The 25493-nt window shown below is 26.7% G+C and overlaps 3 protein-coding genes across 6 annotated transcripts; all 3 read left to right on the top strand.

The window, feature by feature from the left end:
- The first annotated feature begins 4326 nt into the window (after window positions 1-4326).
- LOC114126524 (ATP synthase lipid-binding protein, mitochondrial) lies at window positions 4327-8714 on the top strand. 2 transcript variants are annotated; one of them, XM_050202524.1, is made up of 5 exons: window positions 4327-4494; window positions 4903-4986; window positions 5754-5867; window positions 5947-6052; window positions 6363-8273. In XM_050202524.1, the coding sequence occupies exons 2-5, from the start codon at window positions 4942-4944 to the stop codon at window positions 6524-6526; spliced, it is 429 nt and encodes a 142-aa protein (XP_050058481.1). In that variant the 5' UTR covers window positions 4327-4494; window positions 4903-4941; the 3' UTR covers window positions 6527-8273. The 2 variants fall into 2 exon arrangements, with proteins under 2 accessions (XP_050058481.1, XP_027846291.1); XM_027990490.2 differs by having other exon boundaries at window positions 4328-4494; window positions 8218-8714.
- Window positions 8715-12435: 3721 nt separating this feature from the next.
- LOC114126540 (succinate--CoA ligase [ADP-forming] subunit beta, mitochondrial) lies at window positions 12436-17539 on the top strand. The gene is made up of 9 exons (XM_027990512.2): window positions 12436-12617; window positions 12827-13101; window positions 13173-13335; window positions 13427-13529; window positions 15251-15415; window positions 15697-15840; window positions 15911-16071; window positions 16258-16377; window positions 16467-17539. The coding sequence occupies exons 1-9, from the start codon at window positions 12555-12557 to the stop codon at window positions 16629-16631; spliced, it is 1359 nt and encodes a 452-aa protein (XP_027846313.2). The 5' UTR covers window positions 12436-12554; the 3' UTR covers window positions 16632-17539.
- A 2301-nt stretch (window positions 17540-19840) lies between these two features.
- Window positions 19841-24520, top strand: LOC114126539 (CCR4-NOT transcription complex subunit 7-like). Of its 3 annotated transcripts, none has more exons than XM_027990511.2 (4): window positions 19841-20013; window positions 21237-21330; window positions 22928-23661; window positions 23737-24520. In XM_027990511.2, the coding sequence occupies exons 3-4, from the start codon at window positions 23000-23002 to the stop codon at window positions 24224-24226; spliced, it is 1152 nt and encodes a 383-aa protein (XP_027846312.1). In that variant the 5' UTR covers window positions 19841-20013; window positions 21237-21330; window positions 22928-22999; the 3' UTR covers window positions 24227-24520. The 3 variants fall into 3 exon arrangements, with proteins under 3 accessions (XP_027846312.1, XP_050059513.1, XP_050059512.1); XM_050203555.1 differs by lacking the exon at window positions 19841-20013 and adding an exon at window positions 20053-20211; XM_050203556.1 differs by lacking the exon at window positions 21237-21330.
- The last annotated feature ends 973 nt before the right edge of the window (window positions 24521-25493 follow it).

Below are 25493 nucleotides of genomic sequence, written 5' to 3' on the forward strand. Positions count from 1 at the left end.
TGGGTATGCTGCAGCGACGGCGGTCGAATCGAATTCTAGTATCTACTAATTATTTTTATTATTGCCAACGCGTTTTCATAATTACATATTTACATTATTTTAGTTTCGTAGTCTTGTTATTTTTATACTGTGGCTACAACACATTTTGTACTTAACAAATATATACTATTTGTCCAATCGATATGAGATCACGAGTTTTCGAAACTTCTTAAATCATATAAGTGTATTATAATTTATAACATAGGCATAACCTTGGTACTCCATTAAATTATTGAACATTTCTATCTTTAGTGACTAATAATTATAAATAAAACTATATAACATAGGTAGGTATAAGATCATCAACGACACTACGACAGTACAAATAATTTAGGCCTATTTACTTATTTAGACTTAAAAAATAACAATATAGTAAATACGTTCATAAGTTGCTCGTTTAGGTTCATATATCTTATCTATACATAAGTATATATACGTTCCTAACAACAATTGAACTGTGACCCGTTTTATTCCATTTTTATCGATTTCTTATAATACAGGCATATTCCTGAAATATTATACAGTAGGTAACTTTAGGTACTTGTATAACTTTATTGGCTATTGCAGTACAGCTGATGTACTGATTCATGATTATACTACAAATAGGTTAGCTATTAGGTGAAAATTAAAATTATTAGTCCGTCAAAAATATGCATTTACATAATATACTTAAAGAAATCATATTTGAAATTAATATTATTTTAAGAATTAATAACAGACTAGAGCCTATGTTATCAATTCACAAAAATAAACAGTATTAATAGTTTATTATAATTTATAATATAGTATATTAGTATCCATTAGATACACTGACCACACAATATATTGTACATATTATATACCATAACTAACGTTTTTCGTATACCTCTATAGTCTACATAAACGTCTAAATGTTCCTCCAATATAATATTCTTATATTTCTAATGGTTTCATAATTAATTACCTATTTCAACTTTTTGTATTTATTTAAAAAAAATTAATTAAATCCTTGATATCGGTTATGTTGGTATAATTATAATTTAAAAAAAAGTAATTATAAAAACTCAATTTTTTATTGTGTTTTTGATTTTTTTAAATGTATAGCTACCGTGAATGTGTCATGGTATTTCATTTAAATACAAATATTTTTAAAAAAAATGTACATTATATTATTATGCAATGTGTATAAATACTATAATATAATATACTCAGTGATGGATTTAGAACAGATGCCGCCTTAGGCTCTTTTAATTATGTCACCCCTACCGGCCCTACCACAAGAAAACAAAAATGTGGTAAATATTTATGTGATTTTTTTTCAATTTCTTACAAAATTTGCCGCCCTAGGCCCGGGCCTAGGCATAAATACAGCTCTGAAAATTATACTTATTATATACCAATAAATAATAGTATTCTTATTTACTAGTTATTGCACTTTTAGGTACTATAGTACTAAAAGGTTTATACTCTATACTTTTATACAAGGTGATTTGCTGAATATGTAAAATATAAAACAATTGACTTTTGGAATTTTAAATATGTTTTATACTTAAAGCCTTTATTTTAAAATTCGTGAAATGTTTTGTACTACTTAAAGAATATTTGAGTACCTTGTTGTGGTACAAATTTCTATTTTTCAAATGAGTACCGTTCCCAATTCATTGATTTTGAGCGGGGCGATGAATACATTTATTATTTAACTATGCTAAGTGTTTATATTACTTTTGTATTTGCAGTCTGCATCAATTTAAGGGACAGTGCCCAGTAAGAATGTTTCAATAACACTGAACGTGGTTTCTGGAAGTAAATTAGATATAGTTGGTACGTTTGGGGTTAAAAGTTCTCCGTACTCAAATACTTACTCTTAAAAATAATAAGGAATCGAGAAAAACAAAAAAAAAAAAAAAATAAGGAAAAATAGTATTTTTTATTGAGATCTAGCAGTTGACATAAATTATTTTGTTTTTTTTTTTTTTGTGTAATTCATGAACAAAGTACAATTGATCATATTATGTACATTTTTACTACCTACATTATTTTATAAATATGCAAATTATATTTTAAATATTTAGTATTTTGAGCTATATTTAAAGACAAACAGGCACGTATACAGGGGGGTTTTGGGTGTTCACTCCCCCCCGAAAATTAATAGTTGTGTAGTTTATTTATATCATCATTCATCAATAAATATTGGTTATTGTAAATTTTTTTATGGACCCCCACGAATTTATTTTTTGTGCACGTGCAGCCTAAAGACAAATAAAAGTTTTAATATGACACAGTACTGAGCCAAAAAAATTATAAATTTAAAACGAAATTCCTCATAAGTCATAAGTTAAAAATTGTCCAACAAAAAACTATCGTAAATAAACATGATCACAATATTTTTTATAAGTATTTAAAATTAGAATTTTGAAAAGTCATCAAAATTGAGAAAATATTATTATTTTGTATAAATAAAATGTCACACAATTTTGAATTTTTATTATTCATGTCTAAGATTTGAAACTTAAGTACTACCTATAGGTTCCTAAAAAGTTTTAATTATCTACTGGAATTTTAATTAAAGTTGAACCTAATTCAATAAATATTGGTTTAGAAATTTAAAATAACATTTCCTTAATAAATAGAGTAAATATTTTATTAATTTGCTATATATTTTCTACCAGAAGAAATAGAGATACAATATTTTATAAATTTAAACGCTATGATAAATTGCTCCATCTGATGGATATTTGGAATATACGACTTCTCTGATTGTTTTTTATGCCTTAAATTTATCTTAATTAAAATTTCAACTTATCATAGTAGTTGAACTAGAAAACCAAATCATGAACAACTAAGTACAAGAAACGGAGATGAAGCATTCTGTAGGCGGCGATATGCATTTTAATATAAAGGATATATTATTATTATTTATTATGTATATATAATATATATACTCTGTAGTGTTTAAATTAACAGTTGTACGAAAAATAATCTGTGCGCAAACGAGTTGTAAAAATATGTGCAAATAAACTGTACTTTGATTAAATATATACATAAACTTAAATCACTGTATTGAGTAGCAAAGTGATTATTTACATTTTTTATTGTAAATCACTAAGAGATTTAAAAAAAAAAATGCCATGTATCGATCAGGTTCAAAATTCGAACGAGTTGTTTTACAGTAATTATTAAATTGTTTATATTATTAAAGATAACAATATAAAATACACTAAAAATGGTTTTATAAAAATATAAAATATATTTAATTTAATCGATTTTTATATTTATTATATATAATTGGAGATTATTTTTTATAAATTATAAATTTGATATACCTAGATTAGTGTAAATTATTAAAATTTTCAAATTATCGCAGTTAACATATCTTTCAAATCTATATTATCGTTAATATATATATTTAAATATAACTAAAAAACCGTCCATTTGAGTTTTGATTTTGATTCGTTGGAATATTCAGAAAAAATATTTGGTAAATAATTTATACTTTAATAAGTGGTTCTTACTTAAAAAATAAACTAAAGTATCTAATATAAACTATGTATCACCATAGGACACATCTTCAGACTTTTTAATAGCAGCGAGTATTTAAAGATCTCAGGAATGTTAAGATATAGAGTTTAAGTATATTTAAAATATTCCAAAACTTAGAATTTACATTCAATGAAAAAATGGGGTTAAGTTAATAAGAATGAACCTAAGTAGGTATCTATAACCAAATGGAAATGAGCACTATAGTGAGCATGCTAAATGCTTGGTGAATCGGTCTGTACTCTATGTATAATATTAATTCATTTTTAAATATGATTTAAATAGATACTTAAAATCTATTAATTTTATTTATAATTTTTAATTTAAATCAAATTATCAATACAATGTGGTAGTTAGTTTCATTTCAATAAGAACATAACTTTAATAGTGACCAACTTTAAAAAACATAAATTTTAACCGATAAGGTGATAAATCTAAATTATTTGTCGTAGTTTAAAAATATGTTTCAATTATTAAATCTTGATTACGTTAATAAGTTAAACGAATAGTACATCATACAGTTTGTCGTTAACCTACAAAACCAAACTAAATAAATAGAAATATAGAATATAAACTTTAATACAGTCGGAGAAATTATGTTTTGAAAAATGGCGGGATGTATTCCATGGCTCAAAAGCTTACCGGCCGGCCTGTCATCAGAACTCGCAAGTTTTGGTAACCACTGTAGTCAGCTGTCCGATCGGTCGTCGGGCTTCGTCCAACGCATTGCCGACGTTGCCGTATTCACTGGTGTCCTCGCTTCGGATTGGTTGACCATGGTGTTGTATTCCGGGCCGCCGCAATGCCGCACGACCCGGTCGCATACTCGCATAGTATCTGTGACGTCGTTTCAAGCCGTCTCGTTTGTGTGTCATTCTTTCTCGCCGCCACTCGTCTCTCATAGTCACATCTATCCTGGTCTGTACGGCTTCACATTCGGTAAGTAAAACATTAAATTCATCTTTGCTTATTTTACATCTTTCAAAACCATTATTAGCTCAACCGAATCCGCTTCGTTGTAATTGTCGCGTTTACCGTTGCCGATCGTCAACGGATAAGACTGATACATCCGTGCCGTCCGCCATCTTTTTCTGTCGGGTCACGCCTCAAGACGGCGCAAACCAAACTTTTTCAATTTTTCGATCTCTGATTTGTTCTTAACTAATTTTCGTTTCACTTCCTAGCACCTAGATCGTAGGTTTTCTCGCCACTATCGTATCACTGCCGTTTTACCTTAGTCGCCTTCTTCATCAGATTTGCCCTTGCCAAAGGTTAAATCTGCCTAGCACGAGGTTAATTGGTCGTTTTCATTAATCATATACCTATCCGTGTGTTTTTATTTTTCAGTTTAACACTTAGCCCACAACAAATCTACAATATACAAAAATGTATTCCTTAGCCAAAGCCGTCGCACCTGCTGTCCGCTCCGCTGTAAGTATTATGTGTTAAAGGTGTAACAGGAATGGGATATTGAGTTACTGTAGTACGTCAGAGGAAAACCATGTTTTATCTTAACGAAAAAAGGGTTGATTTGAGGTTGAAAGAGCTGTAATTGCTTGAAGGTGATTGCAAGGGCGATAGTATTTTCAGTCTATAGTATATTTTAATTGACACTCAATATATTGATATACTTATATTACATTAGTTAATTTAACTTTTTTTATATGTTATAACTTAAAGTAAATAATTATTTATTATATATATTCAATATTTACAATTTTAGTTCTTAATATTTCTTACATTTTTGGCCAAGTCTTTTTAATTTTTATATTTGATTCTTACTTAATTATGTAGGATTACGTGAAATGTATGATTGTATAACTTGATGATTTGTATTTTTACCAATAATATTAGTTGCTATAATAAATAACTGCTAGATAAGTTAAAAAAAAACTACAAAAGTTCCACATAAAAATTAAGACACAAATGTAAATAGTAAAACAATATATTGAGAAGTACATTTATAGTTGTTTTGTGATGATTAAAATAATAACAAACGTTGATGAACATTCATTTTGAATTGGAAAATTTAAAAAAAAAAATGCTGTATCTACTTTATTTTTTAATTGTTTTTAATAGATTATTATACAGATATAAAGTAGTCTGATAACAGTTAAAACTCTACTATAAGTGTATTAACTAAGTATTATTGATTCATTAATTAACAACTCTAAATAGAATTAATCTTACATTCTTAGATCCTCTCTAACTCCAGAGCATCTATTGTAAGGCCAATTAGCAGCATCGTCTCAAATGGACCCAGCACACAAAACCAACAAACTCCCAGTGCCATTATTTCCAATGGAAGCTTGGTAAAATAACATTTGATTTATACTTAAAATACAATTTTGAACTCTTTATATGAAGTAAAATCTTCAATTTATAAATCAGGTAAATGCTGTCAGAGGATTCCAGACATCAGCTGTGTCAAGAGATATTGACTCTGCTGCAAAATTCATTGGTGCTGGTGCAGCCACAGTAGGAATTGCTGGATCAGGTATATTCATATCACAAATTATAACCTATTTTTCAGTATGCAAGTGTGTACATAAATTGCTTGAAATTGGTGTTTGCGCTTGTGCGTGTGAGCTTTTTCCAAACTTTTTTATTTTATCATAATTTTATTATTTATATAGTTAAATAAAAGTATAAATTATGCATTAATTTATGATAAATTTTTACCAATGTAATGTATTTTATTATCTATTGCTCTAAGTATTAATTTCAACATTTTATTTGTCCTATCCAGTAACATAATTAAATGCATCCATCTTTTCCATTTTTATTTTATTTTTTCATCCTCGCAGGTACTGGAATTGGAGTGGTTTTTGGTTGCCTAATGTTAGCCTACGCACGTAACCCGTCATTAAAACAGCAGCTTTTTTCATATGCAATTTTAGGATTTGCCCTAGCCGAAGCAATGGGCCTCATGTGTATCATGGTTACTTTTTTATTGTTATTTGGTGTTTAATGGAAATATGGTTTAATTTTTCAAGAATTTTATTTGCTCATCAATTAACCATAGATTTTCTATTGAAAATATATGTTAAAATAAATTAAAGATTAACTATTAAATAGTTGTAAGATGAAACCAGATATTTTAAATGTTAGATAAAAGAATAAGTATACATACTACAAATCAATTTGAATGTTAAATATTTCCATTGTAAATGCCATAATTAAGTTTCTTTGAATATTTGCTATAAAGTAAATATTTTGGTTTTATAATATTTCATACACTATTTTGTCATAATAAAATAGTTTTCATCTTTGTTAATTGTAATTGTATATAATTTATGTATCGTTTTTTGGGTAAACACTAAATTTTATTATTTAAATTTATTGTTTACTTCTGTTATTAAGAACCTAGATTAAGTAATGACTTAAGCTTTTGCTATTTCATTTTTAAGCTTTTGCATGATATTTGAGTTTTGGATTTGTGATTGTTTTATTGGTTTGGTACAAGGGATTGAAGCATGGTGTTGGAAATGTAAGTTTATGATATTTTCAAGTACTTTATTTTTTATATAAGAAACTTACTAAAACATCTATTAAATAAGTTTTCTTTATCAATAATTACGAACAATCTTTTTCATTATTCAAAAATAATTTTTTATTTTGTTCCACTACTAATTTTTTTTATTTAATACATTGACAGCTACATGCCTGTCGATGACTTAAATTAGTTCTACATATGTAAGGCCACACTTAGTTAAACGATTTTTCTTGTCTACATTCTAAATATTTAATATTGTTTTTTTTCCAAGCTTATGATCAATTATATTCTGTCAAAATAAAATATGTAGTTGGTAGCGGTCAGCAGTGGCGTAGATACAATTTTTTTCTAGGAAAGGTTTTATATTATATTTATGATACAAATTACGAGATATTATTACTTCGTTTTTATTTCGCTCTAACCATTATATTATAAAATATTTTGATTTTAGGGGGGTGGAAACCCCTTATACCACCCCCGTAAATACGCCACTGGCGGTCAGACAACGCTCATTAGTCTATCCCTACCATGTTAACCGTCTGTGAGCCTATTATGTGTAGTGGCTATACCCTTGCATAGTTGTCTACTGCAGACGTTTATTTTGAATAGAGTATAAATGCATTTAATTTTAATGTTAAATTTGGCAGCAGGCAGCCCAAATGACTTCACATTAAATAATAATACTTAGAATGTTGACTAGTATGTGGCTATCAACATAGTTAATTACTATAAATGAAACAAGTATGGTCTTACTATTATGGCTGCAAGCATATTGTCTTGTATTATTATTATTGGTTCATAATTTATTTTATTTTATTACTATACAATTTTTAATAATTAAGATGTACTAAAATTAAGGCTAGCATTTTTTTTCAAGTTTAATTATTTGTTAATGTTTAATAGAATGTTATAAAAGGTTTGTTCAATGCATTTTTTTTATGTTATATATATTCTGTCTATCTTTAAACCACAGCAGTATGGTGAAAATCAATCTTTTTTCATACCCCTATTGACATCCAGCCATTGTAATTAATTTCACTATTGCCGGGTGTCTCAATGGAATGTATTGAATTGTATTGTCTAATTAGACAGAATGTAGTTTCATTTTTTATTTTAATAGACGTTAATAAATAAATAATAATTTTTGTTTGTTTTTATGTTTTTAGGAGCTGGAATTGGAACAGTATTTGGTTCCCTAATCATTGGTTACGCACGTAACCCATCACTCAAACAACAACTTTTCTCTTATGCCATTTTGGGATTTGCTCTGTCTGAAGCCATGGGTCTCTTCTGTCTCATGATGGCTTTCTTATTGTTATTCGCTTTCTAAGTTGTCTCACAATGTCTTTCGTCATTCATTAAGCAAAAAATATAAACCATCCCATTACATAAAACCATCAAAGAATTTTTTTAATTCTGTTCAAAATTGGCACGACCGAAAGAATTTCGAAAGACTGTTGTCTGTGAAATACACTTTGATAGGGAATATACCTGTAATGAAATAGATAATAACTTAAGACAGCACTTAGGTGTTTATGAAACTGCCTCATATTGTAGACGTATTAAACGCCTTTGTTGGAATACTGTTTTTTTTTTTTTGGTTTTTCCTATTTTGTATATTTCACAGATATATAAATAGAATAAATACTTATTGTAGAATTCATTTATTTATTCCTTTTTTTTTTATCTGACATTTTTTTTTTAAGAATCTGTTGGTGATTTTGTCTCGATTAAAAATAAAATTATTTTTTGCTGTTATCAGTTTTGGCTTTAGGTACCATGTTACATGTTTTCTATAAAACGTAATATACAGATTATTAAAAAAAAAAAAAAAAAAAAAATGGTTATTTAGTTCATTATTCTTATTCAATTTCAAAAGAAAAAAAAAGTTATTCAATTTAAGTTGCAGTAGGTATTGTCGTTGACTTGTATTTTTCTTTTACATGTATTTTTTTTTTTTATAGAGAAATAAACAATTTATAGTTTTTACATTAAAAGAGCTCTAGTATTAATGTAAATTGATACATATATCTTGCTTTAAATTTACATATACTTCAAAATTAAGAGTTATACAAAGTTTGAATATATTAACTTGTTAAAAGAGGTATATTCATAAATGTATAGTTTTAACAAGTGAAGCATAAATATCTATTAAATACTATATTGAGCAATTATCACTCATATTTTGTGATCCACTTATGTTTATTGAAAAAGTTGATACAATATTTTAAAATTTAAGAAACGTAGTTCGACTATTTCTAATACCTAAGGTACGGTTACTGACTTCAATTAATATATTTATCATTGTTACCTGTCTGTAACTTATATCAAGTATAAAATAATTCAAATTGGGTTATTGTAATATTCTATTTACGTTATTAATTTTGTGCAACATTTACAAAAGAACAATGCTTCTGTTTATATTAATATATTAAAAAGCATTGTTTTTATATAAAGTTGACATATTAATAAATAAGTTTTCAACTTATTTATTTTTTCAAATACATGAATGGCAATAATTTAAAAAATAATTATTGTGTCATCACTAGTTAACATTTTATAATTAATTCAATTATTAATATTATTTTTAAGTAAGTTATGATCATTTTAAAAGGAGCTTGAGTAATCTTCCTTTTAAGTTTAAATTTTATAATAAGCCAATTTACTCTAATATCAGCAAACTACCAACACTGGTTAACGAAAATTTGTTGCGTCATCGTGTGTGAGACAGATAACATCTTCGGATACGACGCCCTTTTAAGTAAACAAATACATAGTGAAGTAATGCGAAAGCAGTTCCCACGGTGCCATCTGTTCCAAACTTGAAAATATAAATTCAAAAATCAAAATACATGATGATATTAGTTTTATTTTGTATGAATAAAATAATATTCGTCTACTTACAACTCCATAATTTTCTTTACTTATTTTTAATGGTACCTAAATTATTAAACTAATGATTGAACATTTCATCCCAGCAATATATGTCATTAAAGTGTTTTTAAATTCAAACTAGATATTGGAGGTTAAATATGTAGGTTGACTAGGTAGATATTCCAAAAGCCTGTCCGGCTTAAGTTCACCTGCCATTTGCCAATTGGTAGTTATTATTTAAATAAGTTATTAATCCCATAATCCGGGCTTAACAGTCTTAAAGAAATTTTTAACTGCAGACTGCAGAGATAATAAGATGTGAATATTGTACTTGGATAACCTGTGAATCTTGTATTTTTATGTAGTAATATCTGTTTTTTGGTAATATAACTAATAGGTATATCCACAGATATGTATAATAACTAGATACCCGACTCCATATACAACAACATTATTAAATTATGATGCCCGACGCCATTTGCAACTTATTGGCAATGTTTACAAATTCTTATTATTTTTTAATCGTTTTGATATCATACATCGTGATACAAATATTTCATTATATACACGAAATATAATTATTTTTTCATACACTAAATTTTATTACAAGTAAACTTAAACAGTTATACATTATTATACCATGATTGATGGATGAACCGGTTAAGTTCAACTCATTTTACATTGTAAATTTTCAGGACGATTTACTATAAACCTAAAAATGTAAGTTTAAATCGAAGAATTAGTGGACTTGACTGTAGCTGTCTATTTCAAAATGTGGTTTAATTGATTTTGACCCTCGACTTCACTCATTATGATTATAAAGCTATGTCATCAATCGTAGTCTATTTTGAACAACTAGGAAGACCGAAAAGAAGTGCTGGATAGAGGTGAGGGTCGAGGGAGAAGAAACATAGTCTACATTAAATGTAGTGACAGTGAAAAATGTACAAATTACTAACAGGTAAATATAGGTATATTAAATGTAATGACAGTGAAAAATATACATAATTACATAGGTACAGTTAAATATAGGTATATTTTAATAATTACAAAAATTAATTACTGATTAGCAAATAAAATCAATTTTGTCAGTTTTTGACGTTTACTAACTGCAAAACTGTTTGAAGTCCTTTTTCCCAATGAATTAAACCTAACACTCGGGTACTTTTTTGTTAATAAGCTAATTAATATCATCTTATGTGGTCTTTCCAAAATACTTATATTAGTGCAATCTAAATTATTAATTATACAAATACAATAATGGTCGAAAAAGGGTGAGTAATCTGTAAGTAGGGCAGCAGGTACGAGAGGATCGCGTCAGCAACGTGAGCTAGTTTTTCGGAGCGGATATCACGGCTATTATTATTGATAGTGTGATCGTTTGTTGGCACCACGGTCCACGATTTATAAGATATCTTAAATTGTGACTATATCTTAATCACTTAAAGAGGATTATGATATTTTTAATTTAATATTTTAAATCGGAATTTGTAAACACAAACCTGAAACCATCAACTTATTTTTACTCTTACTATACAAAAGTATACGCAGAACTTTAAGTACCTACTACCTATATTCAAATTTCAAATGTACAATTTGGATTAAATGTTTATTTTAACTTGGTAATTGATTTTCGTTTTTAAACATTATTTTAAAATTAAATTAAATATTGTAATATTTTATAAATAATCTATATATTTTAAATTTGCCCTAATTTTTTTTTTGTTTTTTACACTGTAAAAAATTTAGCATCCAGTGTTATCTTTTTTACCAATCCACTTTTGATTGTAACTAGTATAATTAGGTAGGTACCTATTAATCTATTAGGTATGTAATTTATTGTACGTTCCGATAAAATACACGAACGCTTACGAATAGCTTTGAACAATTATAGAAAATATTCATTTAAAAAATGATTTATTTTAGCTGCTGAAGTGCTATACCGGAATCGGAAAATGGATGAATCCTGAATGTTACTTAAATTTTATAAATTATTTTACGGTAATAATTGCTAATTTATAAATTAAACAATATTATAATAATTTTATAATAAAAATAGAATTTTATTTATTTGAGATTGATATTTAAATATTTTAACAAATAAACGATAATAATGTGCATTATTAAATTTAAATATGAGAAATCTTTGTTTAGATCGAAAAAGTTTTTTGTACCTATATAGTAATTATAAATTAGTAAGAAGAACAATATTTTATTACCTATTTATAAAATGTTAAGTATTCCCTGATGAACTCGATGTATTTATTTAATTTTTTTATAATTTATTATTAAATATTTTGTATAAATAATACACACCATGAATAATAACATAATAATACAAACTAGTTTTCCGAACGATGGTTACAATAAAATTGAATCAATTTTTGAAATTTCCCGCTCCTACTTCTTTTACATGGTTATCAACATTTGTTTTTTCCTTTTATTTTAGTCGGATAACGAGCAATCGCTGGTCTCACTGTTTAGTTCTTATCACGAGTGGTGTTTGGGGCCAATCGATGAGAAAAAAATCATTCACCTACCAAAGAGACAAGAGTGAAGGGCAAGGAATCCTTTCAATTTTTACGGTCAAGTCTGTCACTCTATCGTTTTCCCCAAACCAAAAGTCACTATGACCAATTTAGTTACCAAAAGTTCGTACGTGCTAGAAACGTTGGGCAAAAAGAGCCCCAAGGTAAGTACATCAATGATAGTTTGAATTACAGTGTCAGTCTAGATAAAATTTTCAATGACCGCTTAAAAACAATTTATTAAGTTTGTTCTAAATGTTAATATATGGATTTCGAAATATCTGGACTAGCCAGAGTGACATTGGTTTGCACCTTGTTCTAATATAATATCAAAGGTATCCACATCTGTCTGATCAATAATGTGTTTCAATAGCTGTTTGCCGCATCATTGCCTGCATGCCCTTTATGGAGTAACAGCCAACAGCGTCGAAACCTTAATGTACATGAACATGTCAGCTATTCACTGCTGAAAGGCGCTGGTATACCTGTCCCTAAGTTCGGTGTTGCCAAAACTGGAAAGGAAGCGGCTGAACTAGTGCGGGGACTTGGACTCACAGATATTGCAGTCAAAGCTCAAGTGTTGGCTGGTGGTCGTGGATTAGGTCATTTCAAAAAAGGATTCAAAGGCGGTGTTAAAATGGTTGACACGTTAGTTAAAGTTATAGCTAACAATAATATTATTGATGTGTATGTACACAATACAATATTTGTTAATTCAGGGCAGAAGAAGCTGAATTTGTATCAGATCAGATGTTAGGAGATTTTTTGATCACAAAACAAACTGGAGAGAAAGGCCGTATTTGTAATGCAGTTATGGTAGCTGAACGTGTATATGCTAGAAAAGAATTTTATTTTGCTGTTATGATGGAAAGAGCTTTTGGTGTAAGTGAATAAATAAATTAAAATAATTAAATCAAATATAAGACATTTTATCTGTGTATAAGATAATCATGAAATATTCATTTTTTTGTAGGGTCCAGTTTTAATAGCGTCTTCTCAAGGTGGTGTAAACATAGAAAAAGTTGCTGAAGACAATCCTGAAGCAATTTTATATATGCCTATTGATATTACAAAAGGTAATTATTTGTTATTAAATCTGTCAGTTAATATCATGTTTTATTATTTGCTTTTATTAAAATTAATTTGTCATTGTATTGTATACAAGGCATTTTCAAATGAGTCATTAAATATTATCTCCTTAAGAGGACACCACACCTACATATGTTGTCTCTGTCTTACAAAAGTACAACATGGTAAAAACTGTATTACATAGTTAAGATTCACTCAGACTGTAGTTCAAGTCTAGCAACTAAATTTTCACACTAGAAAGAGAAGATTTTAAATTGTGCAACATCGTTTTTATGTTTTAATATTAAAACTACAAAAAAAATTATTCAAACACAAAAATATTGGATTGTGAAATGATAATAACTTTTTTTGTGTAGTGATTAAAAAATTAAAAACAATGTTGTACTGTCCAAAATTTCCTCTGATGACAATTTTAATTATGTTGTACGTTAGTAAAACAGATAATACATGCTGGTGTAGCATCCTCTTAATATTTTATAAAATAATAATAATATAAACATTTTAATAAACCAACAGTATCATATAATATATTATAATTTAACAACAACATTTATTATTAAAATTATTATTTAAAACATTTTAAGTATTTAAATTTAACCTTTAAGGTCAATTAGTTAAGTGGAATGAAGATAATAATTTTGTTTATAAATCAAATGTTTTTGTTAAGTAATCTTTCGTTCAAAGTTGAATAGATTATTTTATTTAAAATGTCTTTATTATTTATATTAGAATTCGATTAAATAAAAATGTCTGGTAACATTAACATTAGACATATAAACCTACACTTATTTACTTTTGTTGTACACTAAAACATGAAGTCTTATGGGGAATAAAAAAAAATTGTTTTATAGAGAAATTTGTTAAATAGAATTAATTATGAAGGTCATGGTTCTCAAAAATAATTTGTTAAACGGAAGTTTGTTATAATATGGAAGTTTCACTCTATATTAATATTAAGAAAATGTGAGCGCACTGTTCGTTTTCTCTCTATAACCCATACGCAATATAGACTAAACACATTTACGGAGAATTGTTTTTTTTTTTTTTGTTTTGAGTAATCTTAGAGTAAAATCAATCATTACAAAAACAATAGAGAATAATTTTTTTGAGAGTGTAACATATCAATTTGTCTAAATATTGAATTAAAACAATAAAATAAATTTTTTTTTTTTTCAAAAGTCAAATACAAAACTAAATAACAATAAAAAAAAAAACCAATATGTCATACCCTCAAAAATATCAGTAGTTAATAATAAATAGTTAAAAAACGATTTTAGGTGAAAGAGTTTCATCTATGTTGCTCATGAGTCTGAAAGAGAAAACAAAATATATTGCCATCCTCTTAAATATTATATTTATCTCTAAAAAATTAAAGTTATTGGTTAGCTTCTTTGATTTAAAATTTAGATCATGATTATAACCATGGCCTAAAGATTACCCACAATGTTGATGATGTACATGTTAGTCACGAGTTGCCAGTTGTGTGATCTTTACTTCACGTATGCTAGCAACTAGTAGCATATTGATCTCAAATTCAAAGCTTAAAATATATTATAATTGGGAAAAAAGGGTGACTAATCACTTGCGCATGCGTAGAAAGGCTACATAACTGATGATTTATCACTATTATGTAATCAAAATATTGAGCTGTGGCTTCATCCATTGTATATTATGATCTAAGATTTACAATATATATATTTCTTTTTAGGTATATCTAGAGAACTGGCTTTGGATGTAATCACCAAAGTTGGGTTGACCAAAAAAAAAGATGAAACTGCAGACGTTATTTTGAAGTTATATGACTTATTTCTTACCAAAGATGCTTTATTAATTGAAGTTAATCCTTATGCTGAAAGTATTTCTACTGGAGGATGTAAGTATAATATTTTTATATAAAATTTTTAATATATATATCCAACATAAGTTATAACTGTCACCAGATAATTGTATTTTATATTAATGTAAGCTGTATTTATTTAATTTATTTTTTTCTTATTGTAAAAATTTCTGATATAAAAATATACATTTTAATATCAAAAAAGGCTAAGCCCGTATAACATAAAAATAAAATAAAATAAATAAATAAATATCAAATTTATTAAGCTGCTATTTTTTTTTTAATGTAACAAACTTGTTAAATTATTTTTTTTAAAGATTATTGTTTGGATGCTAAATTCCGATTTGATGATAATGCTGAGTTTAGACAAAAAGAATTGTTTGATTTGCGTGATTGGACTCAAGAAGACGAAAAAGAAGTTGAAGCTTCTAAATTTAATCTAAACTATATTGCACTTGATGGTAATTAATTAAAATCTGTAAAATTATAAATCAAAATGTAATATTCAATTCTTGACTATAATTTCATTAGGTACTATTGGTTGCTTGGTAAATGGTGCTGGTTTGGCAATGGCTACTATGGATATAATTAACTTGCACGGTGGACATCCAGCTAATTTCTTGGATGTTGGAGGTGGTGCTACTGCTTCTCAAGTGAAAGAAGCTTTTAAAATAATCACATCAGACCCTAAAGTATGAATTTTGTTTAACTAAAAATCATAAGTAAAGTCATTTTTGACAACATTCAAGATTATAGAATAAATAGCTGAATTTTATATATCATTGATATTATTGTAATAATTTATTTAAATTTTTCATATTAAAAATATTACGTAAAAAATTAGGAACATAATTATATTAAGTTTTGAATAATTATAGGTGTGTGCTATTATGGTCAATATTTTTGGTGGGATAATGAGATGTGACATCATTGCTGAAGGAATAATTGCAGCAGCTCAAGAGTTAAATCTTAATGTACCAATAATTTGCCGTTTACAGGTATATTATTGTTATATAGTCATAAATTATAATTTTAAGTTACTGTTACTCTTAGATGTAAAAGATATTTATCTTTTTTTTATGTATAGGGTACAAACGTTGATGAAGCAAAACTTCGTATTGCAAACTCTGGTATGAAAATTTTGCCAGTTGATAATCTAGATGAAGCTGCTCGTTTGGCAGTGAAATTATCTGAAATTGTGAATCTAGCTCGTGAACAACACTTGGGTGTTAATTTTGAAATGCCTATCTAAACATAAATCAAATAATCTAACAGTAATTATTAATATGTTAACTAATACTGGTTCTTAAAAATTTATTGCACATTTGACTTTTAAATATTATTACATAATACAGATTAGTAAAACAAATTTTATACTCTTATTCAAAGGTTTAATAAATTATTTAAAGGAGACACAGACATACACATATTTTATATGCTTTAATTTTTTTCTCTTATTATTTTTTTTTTACTGTTGAATCATCTTTAATGGATTTGTGTTTGGTTTCTTATACTCTTTAAAATTCAAGATAAATATGGCTTTTGTTATAATAATATATTTTTTTAATAGTTTTTTTTTCTGGTTGATTGTTTTATATAGTAATAATAATAATATAACTTTCTAATTTATATATCCAAAATGTTTTACTAATATTGTTTGTTTGTGTGATAGAGTTACCTTTATGATTAAGTGTTACTATTGATTTAACTGTCTGGTTTTAATTTTAAAAAGATAAAAGAAAAAAAGTATTATTGCTGTTTAAACTTTAAAAGTCTCCTTAAGGTATATAATGTATAATTTGTAAAGTTTTATTCTTATTAACAACTTTCAATATGGGAAGGCACATAAAAATTTATATTTATACTATGTAGCTAATTTGCCTAATCTTATATTCAGTTATAAATGTCACGCTATGTTATCTTTGTTTATATTTCATAAATTGTTCCTTAAAAAAAAAAAATGAAACATTACTTATATTCAACTAAGCTAGTTTAGGTACTTTTTTAAAATTATTTAGTATAATTAAACATAAACAATAATGGCTGTAGATACTTAGACTACCATTAACATATTATTATTGTTATTGTAAATTCTACATAATATTATTGTAAATTGTGATGAATATAATAAATAGTAATAAATAATTGTTATAACATGAAGATTATTATTAAGTCATTATATTTTTAGTCATATTTTCTACAGATGTGACAGAAATTGTACACTGGTGTTAATGAAAAAAATATATGAAATTATATAATTTATTTCCAAAATTCCAAGTACAAAATTAAGACTTGATGCAAAAGTTGTTCTCATAGTTACTATTTGTAAATATATTAAAATACTTGTAAACTATATTAGTTATTGACCAATGTATATCAGTTTGTTTTTCAAATAAAAAGACAAAAGTACAAGTGCAGGTAATAGGTATCATCTACAAATTATCATGTATTTGATGACTTGTTTTCTATTATCATATCACTATACGCAATATTTATTCGAAAAAATTAAATTTTACTGGAGACTCCATTTCAGGATTTGTATCAAGTAAGACATTAAAAGATTAATTTATCGATTTCATTTTAAGTGAACACTTATTTAGTCTATATTATATCTGTTATTATAGAATATAGATAATGTACTAAATGCCAATATATAACATTTAAATTAGGATTATTTTGTCTATATCTATTTTTAACTTGATAATCACGAGGTTTTATTATTTACTATTTATGAATTTAGTAGTTTACCACAGTTTATCCGTTTACGTTATTGGTGCTAATTATATGATTAGTATTTAATACTTTAGAGGTCTAGTCAGTAATCATATAATATCTTCGTTGACGCTAGAAAGCATTCACTGCTTAGTAATTAACCAATAATCAATATACATTATTACTTTTAGCCTGATGATCAGAAACTTAAAGCTCCCTTACTAATTAGAATTATGCGTACATCTGCGGATGAAATGGATGAATAGATGATTTCGAACGTGTATTCGTAATGCACGGATTATGCTAGCTATTTCTCAAAAATTCAACTAAGTGTTAATTTACATTTTACAATTACAATATTATCAATATTTATTGTAGTTGGCAAAAAGTTTAATAACCATCCGAATACGGATATACACATACCGTTGATAAAATTTTACAAAATTTTAATGCGTTTAAAACGTTATTTTTAATTTTTTTTTTATATATATTTTTTAATAACGGTCTGCGATTTACGTTGCACACTCCTTATATGGGTAGGTACATAAAAAGACAATTTATATCGAAAATAGAATAATTTTAAGCTATATAAATAAAATTGTATAATACCTAATTATAATATCTATTTTCACTTAAAATTCATGCATAGGTACTCAACTACCGTCTACCTATAGTATATTAATTGAGTTAGGTATTAGATAATTATTGAATGTGGCTTATAATTTTCATAATCGTAACTTAACATATCAAAACAAGATTCATAATGAAAAATGTAGATCTACCCGATCTGAGGACTAATTGTCTCGAAAAAGTATAAGTGCCTAATAACTTAACCTATTATAGGTACTCAGTACCTACCCAAGTCCCAAAATATTTTGCTAATAAGATCCACGTGGCAACTCTTTTTCTGGGTCAGAATTGGTATTGGTTATACTGGAACAAGAGCTATTCTTTTAAGTTATAACCCCTCCCCTCGCAAGGCTACAATTATTTAGACCTATAAATTACACAATCTAGATCCTATTTGTATAAAAACCTAGTAAAATATGTAACAGCTGCGCTACTAGATATTCAAATACATTGATCAATGATGTGCTGTTCTGTGTGTACTGAAGGTTTTATGATTATGACCGTACTATTTTTCGCAAAGCAGAAAAACTCAATTTATAGTTAAACATCGTCAAATAAAGTATGACCGTGTTTCATTCATGATTAAAATTATTTTTGAATTTTCCGTTCAATAAGTATCAATGTTTTGTTTCAAACAGGTGTCATGATCATATAAAATTAGGAAAACTACTTTTTAATCTCTAGGCATTTACGATTTACGTAATAATATTATTTTATTTTATTCATAGCTAAACATTTTATCTAACGATAATAATTTAATTACTTATGTAAGTTATATTACATGGTGTAAGATGTTGACATTTAAAAAGTAAGGGCCAATAAATTAACGTAAAAATATTATTAAAGGTAGTATACATATTTTTTCCTTTTGTACATAAATTAAATACACTGTGTTAAATCAATTTGAGACAGTAAAAAAGATACGATTTCGGGTACTCTGGACTACCGAATCTAGACGTTTTTCTGTATTTGAGAGACCCTCGAAATGGTAAATGTGATTGTGTGTGACGGAAATACGCGTGGTAAGTAATAATGTTTTATTTCATGGAGTCATGGACAGATTTTCGTATCCATGCTCGCCATTATCATAGTCGTTATCACGTCCATTGTTTTGGTATTTACTCATACTATTTACAAGACCGCAGCCGTGATCTGAACAAAATATTGTGTATCGTAATATTAATTTTTAACTGTTTAGACTATACCGTAGGATTGTCTGTTCGTTTTTTTTAAAACTTTTTTTTTGAATCCAAATATCTATGTGAAGATCGATCGAAGGTGACTACGTTAACGTGAGTACACATTTTCAGAGGGACTTCCACTATTGTTTCTTCGACGACGCTACCGAAAAACTTAAACATATGTCTTTGAGATACGATTATTTTGTGACTCCAAATGAGTTAGAAACCTTTAGTCCAAATTGTTTATGATTAAGTGCCCTAATGCCTTAAGCCTGAATGGTCAAAACGTTTTGACGTTTTATACTATTGGTGGGTACATTGTTGTACGTAGAAAAACCAAATAACTTTTAGGTTGCAAGTCATATTGCAGTGCAACAGCTATGTTTTTATATTAATATTATTGTTGTGTACAGTTAACAATCGTTCATTTATTTGATAACGACCAATGCAATTGTTTTGTTGACTGACATAATTTTTATTTTCTCCGTGTGTACTTATGTTACATTTTCTTGATCTATTAATTTTTTTATTTTATTTAATTCATACATTTTTATTTAAATTATAGGTATCACTTTATATTGTTTGGTTCTACTTGAGCTGATATTTAAATTGCATCATTCCTATTTCCACAATTTGTGTTTTCATTTGGACGATAATTTAGTTGCTATGCACTCTTGTATATATTATTAATGCAACTTTCATTTTACATTTAATTATTTCAAGAGTAAATTTGTATTCATCTCATTCTCATTACTTTTATTGTATAATTTTATTCCAGTAACATTTTTATTTTACAAAGCACAGCAACAAGTGCCAGTTGATAATTGGTGATTGACTATTGTTTAATGTAATATTTTTGTCATTGTTTGTCAAAAATTTATAAATTCAACTTTTTAGCATTTATTTGCATGTTTTTTAGTACAATTATTGGCTCTGTAAATTAAATCATTTTTCTCTTATTAAAAAAAAAAAAACTTCAGTATGAAAGTCAGTAATAGAACAAATTGCATTAGAATATTATAATTCAGTCTAATTAATAGAAATGATGCACAAAAGTAGTTAAAACCAAATTTCATTATAGTTTTAATTATTAAGTGATTGCTTTTTATTTTTGTTTAGGCCATGAATTCATGACAAACAAGATATGTTATATTTTTTGATTAATCATTTTATTCCCATTCCTAGTAGGTTTACCATTATTACAATGTATATTTTTTTACTTATTAAACAATATTTAATTAATAATTAATACAACAAATTGTATCATTGTCTAATTAATTACATTTTTTTTTTAAATATTTGTACTAACGTTTTAAATTTTTAAATTTGTTTAGATCTAATTCAATCATTGATAATGGCTGATGAATAATATTTTCCACATATAGTCTTAACAACTTCAAAATTCTTTCAAAACTATGTTTTCTTCAGGTAAACTAATTGGTTTGATAATTTAAATGTGTTGTTTCAGTCTTATTATCATATAACAAAATTTATATTTTAAAATCCCAATAACTTACTTTAAAATTAAAATATTAAAAAATTAACAAATGACCTTAGATAATGTTCTAAACTTTAAATTTGTAATTTGTCAATCCAATTTAACATAAAAACTAAATAAGTAAAATGGAATAATCTAAAAGTAAAATTTTCTACTACTCGCATTTGTAAGACAAAAACATCACATCTTTGTATTGCTTTTCCTTGAAATGTAATTATTTATATTTATGTTTAAAATAATATTTTTCCATTTTACTATTTAATAATTTAAGCAATTGTAGAATAGTTATATCATTTTGTATTGGATTTTTTTAAAAAGTTAATTATAACTTATCTTTAAAAACGTCTTGAAATTCCTATTTTGAAATATTGTGCTAAAATTTAGTTATTTATAAAAATTTACAATTTTTATTTGAAGTGACCATGATTATTTATAAATTTGTGCTTGACTATTTAGCCCATTTGTATAATTATAAATTTAAAATGTTACGTAATTGGGAATATTAATGTTTTTGTTAATTATTTATGAATTAATATTTTTCAAACTATATTTAATCTTGACTTAAAAACTCAGAAATCACTTAACATAATATTCAGAATTTTAATTTTAGAAATAATGTATACAAATTATTTTATTTTAAAAATAGATTTCTTAACTCTGAAAATTAAAATAAATTATTAAAAAATTTGCTATAAATTGTAAAATTTTGATTTTAAAACTTGAATACAATTATTGTATATATAGTACATACAATTTTAAGATCTAAAAACTAACAACAATGTTTTCTGAGTTATACAAAAATAACATTTTACTAAAAACATTCAATAGGATCAATCAAATTAAATAACGGTACTTGTGCGTTATCGCGACTACCTTGATGTCGAATGCATAGCGTGCAATGCACATCTGTTTAATACATGTATAATAATATAAAGCTATTCAAAGCTTATGTCAATGTATTTATTGATTAATGTTGTTAGCAAAATTATGGGCATCGTTTTTTTTTTTAACCCTGTGACCTACCTTAGGTGATGTTGCATAGCAAATCGAGGGATATTTTTGTTTTGAATGTCCGAGTGAGCACAGCGAGCGAGTGGAAATGTAGGCCCCTAATTATCCCTAATAGAATTAGAAATAAAATTCACTAGCAAAATGCAAGATTAGAGTGGGATACGGCGTTGCTTAACCCATAATATGTGGTAGTCCCGATAACACACAAGTACCTAAATAACAATAAAAGTTAAAAATAATAAATATAATTTTAAAACTCTAATGATGAATAGGTATTAGTTATTTATTATTTATTACTTCAAAAACATTAGGTCCTCACTGAACCATTGATAGATTTATTAATTGAGCATTAAAATTATTAGCATTAATTTCATTATAGACTATATTGACTTTAAAATGATATATTATAAAACCATAATGTCAAGCTATAAATTTTTATTAAATTCATTTATTTATTATTTTAATAATTTTAATAATATAATGTTAATAGTGAATATCTATTTTTTTATCTTTCAGTTGAAGGTACTGAAATTTCCTGAGATCATTAAACTTTGAGCTTATTCACTGAACAATCTCCAAGCTTTCCCAATGAAAAGTGTAGCTGTTGACGGTACATCAGAAAATTTACGTCAGTTAAACACAACTTGGGGAAAGAGCAGAGGTGAACAACAAACAGAATTGAGTGCAGACGCACGGAACACAGTACGAAGAACTTTATTTGTTGAACCGTCTGCTAAATTAGAAAGCAATGATAACGTTTTGACGGACACCAACGAAAAAAATCCTAAGTGGCTCTCGTACGTATTGCAGAGATTAAGTGAAGATACTAAAAGTATGCCTGGTAATAGTCAAACACCACCAGCCAAAGAGGTAAAAGAGAGGGAGCCGGAAGCACAAACTGGAGTTGGACCTGACTGTGGTATTAAAGATGTTTGGGCTCATAATTTAGAAGAAGAGTTTACGTCAATACGAAAACTTTTGCCAAAATATTGTTATGTGGCTATGGATACAGAATTTCCAGGTGTTGTAGCCCGACCTATTGGGGATTTTAAAACAACTGCAGATTATCTGTATCAGTTGTTGCGATGTAATGTTGATCTGTTAAGGATCATACAATTGGGGCTTTCATTTTTTGACGAAGATGGTAAAACTCCCACTGGTCCATACACTACTTGGCAATTCAATTTTAAATTCAATTTATCAGAAGATATGTATGCCCAAGACAGCATAGAATTGTTGACAAATTCCAGGTAATAGCTGATTTCTTTACAATGAGTTTTACAGTGAGCATAATACAATCATATAAAATTGTTTTTATTTTTCAGAATACAATTTAAGAAGCATGAAGAGAATGGAATCGAACCTATTGTTTTCGCTGAATGCATAATCACATCTGGTTTGGTACTAATGGATAATATAAAATGGATGACATTCCACAGCAGTTTTGACTTTGGCTACTTAGTCAAGGTGTTGACCGATGAAAAATTGCCACAAGAGGAGTCAGATTTTTTTGATATGTTCTCTCTATACTTTCCTTGTGTATATGACATAAAGTATCTGATGAAAAGCTGTAAGAATTTAAAGGGTGGCCTGCAAGAAGTTGCAGATCAATTGGAACTAAAGCGGATTGGACCACAACACCAGGCGGGAAGCGATTCTCTACTAACAGGCATGGCATTTTTTAAAATCAGGGATATGTATTTTGAAGGAATGATTGATAGCAAGAAATATTGTGGTCATTTATATGGCTTGGGCATTACCACATTGAACAATGGCCAAATTCGGTATGATAATAATGAAGGGCCACCCAATTAAATATACCAGAAAACATTATTAATAAAATAATAAATATATTATTTCTAATGATCGTATAGTTGTTGTTAACTATTAATGAATGGTATCAGCTATACATTTTGACTTAAAAGACACAAATTTAAAAAAAAAAATATATGCCTCAGGCATAATTTTTCTCTTCTCAATTTATTTATTCTGTGTACAATTTTGTTTGCCAACTGTGAATGAAATTAGAAAATGATAGAATTAAATGTAGTTTAGAATTATTATGTTAAGAAAAAAAAATTAAAGAAAAAATATGGTCTGTACAATAAATGTTGTGTAATTTTTTTATATTATTTTTACTTTTAACACATTGATCTAATGCATTTTTATTTAAGATATTTAACACAATTTAAAAGAATACACATTACAATTTTATTTGTTTTGTGGAGTGTAGATGGATGTGTAATTGAAGACCTTTAAATAAATTATTAGCTACATTTAATTTTCTGGTGCCTGTAAATAGATTAATAAACTATTTTACTAAATGAGTAATATTATGTTTATAAAATTATAAATATTGTATTAGTTAGTAAACAGGAACAAAGAGTCAATAGATAATGATAATAATAGATTGTGGGCATAGGTTAGGTTATAATTATTGAGAGTTTCCACTTGTAAATGATAGGTGTGACAAGAGTAAGAAGTGAGTACTTACGAGTAAATAGTGATTTATATGTATACTTAAACTTTTTGATAAAATTTTAAAAATAATTTCAATATTTCATTCAAGGATTTTAAGTGCAATATATTTTTTTAATATGATAGTAATTGTACATATTTATACTAAGAAAAACATATTAAATTAATTATAATTATAAATTACCAACATAATAACACTTAATAATCTGTATTACAACTTTATTCATGTAGTATACATGTTTTAGTGTACATTTACAACCAAAACAATTCATTAAATTACTTTTATATTGAATAATTTCATTTTCAATTCAAAATAAATGAAAATAGGAATTTGATTTGTGACATTATACCACTGTAAGACGTACATATTGGTATGAAATTTTATTTTGTGTATTCCCAGATGTCAATGGCTATCAATATAAAAAAATATTGGTTTTTTTATTAAACGTTTTTTAGTTTTATATCAATATACATATAATATAATTTTATTACAAAAAGGTTATTTTAAATTTTTCATCAATCATTTTAAGAAGTTTTTTTTTATAAATTTTTTTATATAATATTTAAAGCTATACTTGCATAGCTTTTATACACTTTATATTCA

The sequence above is a fragment of the Aphis gossypii genome, chromosome 3 (genome assembly GCF_020184175.1).
Source record: "Aphis gossypii isolate Hap1 chromosome 3, ASM2018417v2, whole genome shotgun sequence".
Taxonomy (NCBI): Eukaryota; Metazoa; Arthropoda; class Insecta; order Hemiptera; family Aphididae; genus Aphis; species Aphis gossypii.